The sequence below is a fragment of the Lynx canadensis genome, chromosome B2, assembly GCF_007474595.2.
Source record: "Lynx canadensis isolate LIC74 chromosome B2, mLynCan4.pri.v2, whole genome shotgun sequence".
Taxonomy (NCBI): Eukaryota; Metazoa; Chordata; class Mammalia; order Carnivora; family Felidae; genus Lynx; species Lynx canadensis.
This window is the reverse complement of record NC_044307.1, coordinates 74,493,709-74,501,212: the sequence shown is the minus strand read 5'-3', so window position 1 is coordinate 74,501,212 and position 7,504 is coordinate 74,493,709. Positions and strand designations below refer to the sequence as shown.

Genomic DNA, 7,504 nt, shown 5'->3' with positions numbered 1-7,504 from the left:
TTTGAAAAAATATTCTCAAGAAAATCTAAGTTCCAATTTACATTATGATCTTAGGAAATGTTTTTTAATTTACATTTTTAAGTCTTTTATTTTAGGATATTCTGTTTCTTTAAGACACTTCGTTTGGAAACATTTATTTGCATTAGATGTTTCCTGGTCTGCTCTAAAAACCCGCAGAACAATTTCATATAGAAAGTTTTATTAAGCAAATAATTTTGTTCCATTCTAACAACGTAGTCTAGAAAAAGCTCCAAACTGTGAGCTGTTTAAGATGCAGAACTCTTCCCTCTTACCTTACCAACTTTATAACACTCTTTCAAAATTGCTTCATGAATAGCATTAACTTTGGGACCATGAGATGTCTATCACATGAATATTCAACTCTGTTTAAATCCTGAATGGATCCACCATCTCAAAACTATTCCCAAAATCTATTTATAGAAGACATTACTCCTACTCCTTTTTATTTCAAATAGCAAACTTGAACACAACTGTAGTTCTTTTAAGAATCTTTATTGAAGTTTTTCTTAACAATTTAGTCTGTTGGATCTCAATGCAGTTTATTAAAAAACTTCAGTTTCATATAAACTGCAACCAAAAAAGTAATTTACTTTGTCAAAGAAGTTATCTGAAGTTGCAAGTTATTCTCTGTAATAAGTAGAACAGTAAAATGTAAGCATGCTCTCGGATGCAGGTGCTCCTGTGTACTATGGAGTTAACTTTGAAGAGCTTGCTAAGATCTGCAGGCAGTCTATGGAATGCATTTATTTTCTCCACAATTTATGTACATGAGAATAAAACTGATATTTATGAATAAAGTATTTTTCTCAAAAAAGTTGAGGCAGCTCTTGTTGAATGCTATCCGTGTTACGGGTACACTGGCTACCCCTCGAACTGTTCTAAGAGAAACAGACAGCCGGGAGTCCATGTTCATGCTGAAACTTGAAAAATCCGTCCACACGAGTTGAGTTCCAAGAAAAGGAAGAGGATAAAACACTACGCACAGCTTTTCATCGTCTTACATTAACAGGACACACCAAGAAACTTCACATACCAAGGGAGCAAATTCCCTTCACTGCTTTCAGTCAAGGTCAGTGGTGTCCATAGTGGAGAGTGGAAGTGGAGCAAGCTTAGGACAGAATAAAGCTTAAGTCTACATCTCATGCATAGCTGTCCTCGAATGTTTCTCAGACATCCGAATTAGAACTGAGGTTTGTTAACCTGGGGTCCGCGTTGATTTCATATCTGTAGTGATACCCTTCCATGTGATCCCTGCAGGCATCTCTGATATTATGCATCCACTTTTTTATCCCCTTGCGGTTCAAGTACAAAACCAGTAAGAAAATGGCACCTATCAGGGCTAAAACAATACCTAGAAAGACATAAGAAGTCTGCAGGGATGGAGGGAGGATAGGGTCACACTCCAGGTGGGAGCTGTTGAGTTCCAAAAGGGCCCGATTCCTCATTTTTTCCGGGAATGCACAGGCGAGCCTGGCTTTGCCCTGCACTACCTCTGTCTCCTTGAGCCAGGCCACCATGTCCACCATGTGACAGTCGCAGACCCAGGGATTGTTGTCCAGGAAGACCCTGACGTGGGGCAGGCTCTGCAACTCCGCCAGGGTGCCGTTGTGAAGGACCTTGAGGGCGTTGTCCTCCAGGTGGAGGCTTTGTAGGTGTGTCAGGTTGCGGAAGGACACGTAAGTTAGGCTCACCAGCGAGTTGTTGCGCAGGTCCAGGTGCCTGAGGCCGGGTAGGTGGGCCAGTACGTCCCGAGGCAAGAAGAGGAAGTGGTTGCTGGCCAGTTCGAGGCGCTGGAGCCCGCGAAGCGCATGGCCGGCGCGTAGGGACGCCGCCACCATACCCTCGAAGCTCCGGTTGTGCCGGTGGTCCTCAGGGGGCACGATGTGGTTCAGCATCAGTTCCACCAGGGGGCTGGGGGCCGAGAAGCTGGCGTTGCTGCCCGAGAAGGTGAAGGGGCTGAGGTGGGCCAGCGGGTTGTGGCTGAGGTCGAGCTGCCGCAGGCTGGGCAGATGCTCGAAGGCGCCGGCGCGCACCTCCTGCAGGCGGCTGCCGCTGAGGTTGAGCGCGGCCAGCTCCGCCAGCGGCGGCCGGCGGGCGAAGGCGCCGGCGGGGAGCACGGCCAGCTGATTGCCGGTGAGGAAGAGGTTGCGCACGTAGGGGGGCAGGTCCGCGGGCACCTCGGTCAGGTTGCGGTTAACGCACTTGACAGTGCGCGCCGCCTCGGAGCACTCGCAAAGCTGGGGGCATTGGCCCGGCAGCGGGGGCTGGGCGGACACCGCGGAGGCCAGGAACGACGTGGAGGAGGTGGAGGGCGCCGAGGAAGTGAGAGAGGACGAAGAGACCCAGCCCAGGAGGACCAGCGCCAGCCGCGCCAGCCGCAGCCGCCCGTCTCCGGCGGCGGGGCCCCGGGAGCACCCCCCAGGCATCGCGGCGCGGCTTTCCCCGGAGCTGGGCTGGGACGGCGCCCGCTCCGAAGGCTCGGGAGCTGGTCCGGAGGGCGCCGGCCGGCCGGAAGCGTCTGGAGAAAACTTTCCTCTCGTGGGAGCAGAGGAGGGACGCCGCAGCCGGAACTTGGCTAAACCCCTCGTCACCCGGCGTCCCCCTCCCGGGGCCGATTCCCCCGCCCCTTCCCTCCAAAAAGTACGCACGGAGGCTCGGGACGTTCAGCTCCGCGCTCTTCCTCCCGCTCCTCTTCCTGCCGCCGCCCCCGGGTGGCACCCTCTTGCCTCTTTTGTTGGCGCCTCGCGCTCGATCCGCTTCAGGACCTGGGACAGGCGGGAGAGAAGCGTGAGGAGCGGCGGCGGCCGCAGCTCCCCGAGTGCGGGAGCCGGACTCCCCAAGCCAAGTCGTCCCCACTCGGTCCCCAGGACCTCCCTCCGAAACACCGTCCAGGCTTCGCCTCCCCCCACTCCCACGCACATCTTTCCCCGGGAGAGGGGCGCGCGTCCCGAGACACCGAGCGTAAAGTCTTCCTTCTGCCCAGGCCCACACTATATATACACTCTTCCAGCCCCCCGCCCTCCTCTTTCCCGATCAGATTCGTCCCCCAAGTCTAACTTCTTAATCCCCAGCGTCTTCCTGACCAAACTTCTCACTCTCTCCTAGCTCCGTCCCCCACCGCCTCGGCTGCCGACCCGCCTTCCGGGGTCTCCGCCCCCGCCCGAACCTCAGCTCCCGGTCCAGGTTTGGAACGGAGGGAAGTTTCAGGTTACAGGAGTCTTTTCATCTCTTTTGGTACCTTCCCGGATTAGCAGGAAATGGAGGACCTAACAGCTGTCGCTCCCCCCCCCACCCCCCCGCCCCAGCCAGACCCTCGGATCATAGAGGGGGTTCAAGTCATCTCCAAAGAGTACCTTAGGGAGAGGCTGCGAACAAAGCGGCGGTGGGACCCTGGACCTACGCTACTATCCCTTCAAAAGATGGTAAGGGGCCACGGCGCAGCCTCCGCGTTTTCGCCGTCGCCGCTTGCTCCCCACCGCTCACCTCCGCGCCCGTCACCTCCGGAGACAACTCTGAGTCTCACCGGAGTCGCGGCGACTTCCCGGCTCCGCGCAGCGGGCGCCGACTCTCCTCGCACCCCTGCCCCTGGCCCAACCTCCGCAGCTGGGAAAAACCAACCCTGGGGGCGGGGGAGAGCCAGGCCTGCTAGAGGGACTTCTCCCGCCGCGCCGCCAACCTTTGCAGCCCTCGGTTGGGGGATTTAAGAAAGGAGACTGGGGGGATCTGGGCCGCGCGCCTCCTTCCGGTGGAAATTAACGAGGGATGTGCCAGGAAAGGTGAGGGAATCCCTTTCTCTCCCCCTTAGCCTGCATCCTTTGGTGGTTCCTCATTTTGCATAATGTATTTACCTTGGACAGGAAGAAAACCGCTGGTGAATCTCGTGGAATTCACCCTGATTTGGGCATCTTGGGCCGTAGAGATCGATTTAGGGGTGACAGAAGCACACGAAGCAGCAGCATTAAGAAATGAGCAGAAAATGTACAGCGGCAGCAGCAAAATGCCCAGCAAGTTGCAAGGGAGCTTCAGAAAGTCTTCCCACCCGAGTGATAACGTTACATGCCAATTTAAGGTTTAGGTGTAATTAATGCATCCCCACCTGTCCCGCCCCCGCACTTCTAGGATAGTTACGGAACTTGAGAGCCAACTTTAAGGGGGGAAAGGATTCGTGGAGAGGAGATTCGTTCTTGGTTCATTAGCTTTTCTCCTTCCCAAATTAAAAGCAGAGGGAAGAAAACAGCAGCCAAAGCATGCTAGAAAGAAAAGGCAAATAGCAATGACTTGAGTCACCCAGAAAGCGGATGTGGCAGCGGTGTGTCAGTGCAAGTCCCTTAAGATGGGAGAGCCCACGAGATGGGGGATGGGACGTGGGCGGCCCTTGGAGGACGGAAGTTTGGTCCAGATGTCTGTCCTCCCTGGGAGTGCCTGGCAGGCTGGGGAGGTGGAGAGGATGGAAAAGGGATAGATTGTTACCTGGAGAATCTGTTATATCCCAGAGGTTTAGGGTCCTGAGGGGTCCAGCGTTGCTCTCTGAATAACTCTGTCCAATAATTGTCCTGAAGGGATGAGAAGGTGCTGGTATTCCAAGCTTCTTCATTTTAGAGAGAGAATGGCAATTAGAGGAAATAGTTGGGAAAATTAAGATCTGGAAGATAATATAAAAAGGAGCAAATAGGGAATGCTGAAGTTTGGGCCTGTGACATGTGCCTTTAGCAGGAAGAAATGCCCCGATTCTCAACCTGATTCCTGATTACTTTGGTGGAAACAGTCTGCAGAGTCAACAGCAAAAATGGCCCAGACAAGGCCTAGAGGTGTTGGAGACTGCAGTGATTTGTACAAAAAGCCAGTCTTGTTAATTCGTATCTTCACAGTTATCTAAATTCTTTTTTTTCTTCTTTTTAAAACTGTTTTGCAACAAGAATGTGAAATGCTTTGAAAAAAGAATCTCAAAAGCTAGAGTCATGTTCTGTATCTGGACTGTGGTAGTGGTTACATGAATCTGTACATGGTTTAAAATTCATAAAACTTTACCGAAAAGAGTCGATTTTACTGTATGATAATTTTTAAAACAAAATGAATTACTCAGGGGAAACATTGTAATAATGTTCTGGCATGACATTGATTCTGATTCTGATCTGAAGAGCAAGTACTCTGTTGAGGAGAAAGAGAAGCACTTTAGAATTTAGAGAGATAATATATATTTCTCATCTGATCCTCAAATCAACTTGGCAATACTGATATTATTTATATCACTGTCTTTTTATTGATGTTGTTATTCTGTTTTGGTTTTTTTTTTTTAATGAAAAAACTGGGGTTCTGGGCCAAGAATAACTAGCATTGACTTAGTGTTCTTTCACTGGCCAAGCCCTGTGCTGATCACTTTACAGAAATTATCTCCTTTATTCATCGTGTCAGTACTCAGGTATTCTTACTCCAGTTGTACGGGCAAGAAATTGAGGCAAAAATAAATTATGTAACTTGTTCTAATGCGTGGTGGATATGGGGACAAGGCCCAGATTTATCTGCCTCTCCTACATATCCCACATTCCACCTCTAGCAAGGTTAAAGACTTTGTGTAGGCCTGCTCAGCTACACTTAGGCAAAATCAAAGCCTCACCCCTGGTTCTTTTTCCCCTTCTTTTCTCTCTTTTCCTCCCTGCAGCTGGCACTTGGTTATGGCTGCTGAATCAGGACCCAGAAACTTGGGGTCATTTCTAGCTCCTCCATTTACTGAGTGACTTTTGTATACCTCTGTTCCTTAATCTGTAAAATATGACCACTAAGAAAACTTTAAGGCATTTCCATTAGAATTGAGATAATGTATGTAACACACTTAGCAAAATTGCCTTTATTATTGTGCTCTCCTTAATTATTCTCCCTCTCATGATTTATTGTGCAACCACTATATATCTGTAAATATGCTAATGATAGGAGTACAAGGATGAATGGTTTATGGTCTCCTTAAAGTAGAAATGCCAGAATTCACAAATAAAAAAATAAAAATTTCAATTTCAGATAAACAATGAATAATATTTTAGTATTAAGTATGTCCTGTGTAATATTTGAGATGTACTTAAAAAAATCCGTTCCACTTGAAATTCTAAGTTAACTGGGGAGCACCTGGGTGGTTTAGTTGGTTGAGCACCCCCTTTCGGCTCAGGTCATAATCTCATGGTTTGTGGGTTCGAGCCCCACATCAGGCTCTGTGCTGACAGCTCAGAGCCTGGAGCCTGGTTCAGATTCTATATCTCCCCTTCTCTCTGTCTCTTCGCTGCTCACACTGTCTCTCTCTCAAAAATAAAAAAACATTAAAAAAAAAAAAATCTAACCGGGCATCCATTTATTTGATCTGGTAACCAAGGAACACATAACCTGGTGGAAGAAACAGACATAGAAACTAAAGCTTTCAATGCACAACATTGACTGCAGTTTGATATATGTGTATCTTTCCAATCTCCTCTCCTTTGTATATATTTCACTTGTGATTCTGCTATTTTTTATATGAATGGGATCACAGTATATGCATTATTCATAATTTTTCTAATTTAGGACAACCATGTATATCATTCTATATCCATACACATAGGTTTGCTTTCTTCTTTTTTAAAGACCGCAAAATATTCCATGGTTTGAATTGTTATACCACATTTTTTAATTGCCTTATTGAAAGACATTTAGATCAGTAACTACATTTTAAAGAAGTTTCCTTTGAGTGAGAAAAGCTTACTAGAATCCATTCTATTTTGCTCATCTTAAGAATTTTAATTATCTTAAATTATCATACTTGCCTTGTTCCTGACATCTTGGAAATTTTTTGTGTGAGATGCTATTTATATGCTCTAGAGCAGGACAGAGGATCTCAGAGCATATTCATTCCCCATTTATTCTTTCATTCCAAAATGAAATAAAAGGAGGATCTGAATGTCCTAATGGAGAAGAACAATTTAGTGTATTTCTTTTTTTTTTTTTTTTAATTTTTTTTCAACGTTTTTTATTTATTTTTGGGACAGAGAGAGACAGAGCATGAACGGGGGAGGGGCAGAGAGAGAGAGGGAGACACAGAATCGGAAACAGGCTCCAGGCTCCGAGCCATCAGCCCAGAGCCCGACGCGGGGCTCGAACTCACGGACCGCGAGATCGTGACCTGGCTGAAGTCGGACGCTTAACCGACTGCGCCACCCAGGCGCCCCAATTTAGTGTATTTCAATAGGTCACTTTGTAGCCTCCAGGAAAATGCCTCTGCACTATCATTTATTTAAATTGTTTCTACAGGAACCATTTTTCTTCTAATGACCCAAAGGAAAGTCATTAGTAAATTATTGGAATATTGCTGTTAAGTCCTAGGAAGGCAAAGAATAATGTAATATTAAAAAAAGGGCGGGGGTGACTGATTATGGCCACTCTCATGAAAACCAGCAGAGGGAAGACAAACAGTCCAACATGGACAAACATCAACATTATGTAAAACTATTAAATTTTGGTCTCT

The 7,504-nt window shown here is 47.7% G+C and overlaps 1 protein-coding gene across 1 annotated transcript; it reads right to left on the bottom strand.

Moving 5' to 3' along the window:
- Positions 1-492: 492 nt before the first annotated feature.
- Positions 493-2,447, bottom strand: TPBG (trophoblast glycoprotein). Its single transcript, XM_030314580.1, has one exon. The coding sequence runs from the start codon at positions 2,445-2,447 to the stop codon at positions 1,188-1,190; it is 1,260 nt and encodes a 419-aa protein (XP_030170440.1). The 3' UTR covers positions 493-1,187.
- Between the last annotated feature and the right edge of the window lie 5,057 nt (positions 2,448-7,504).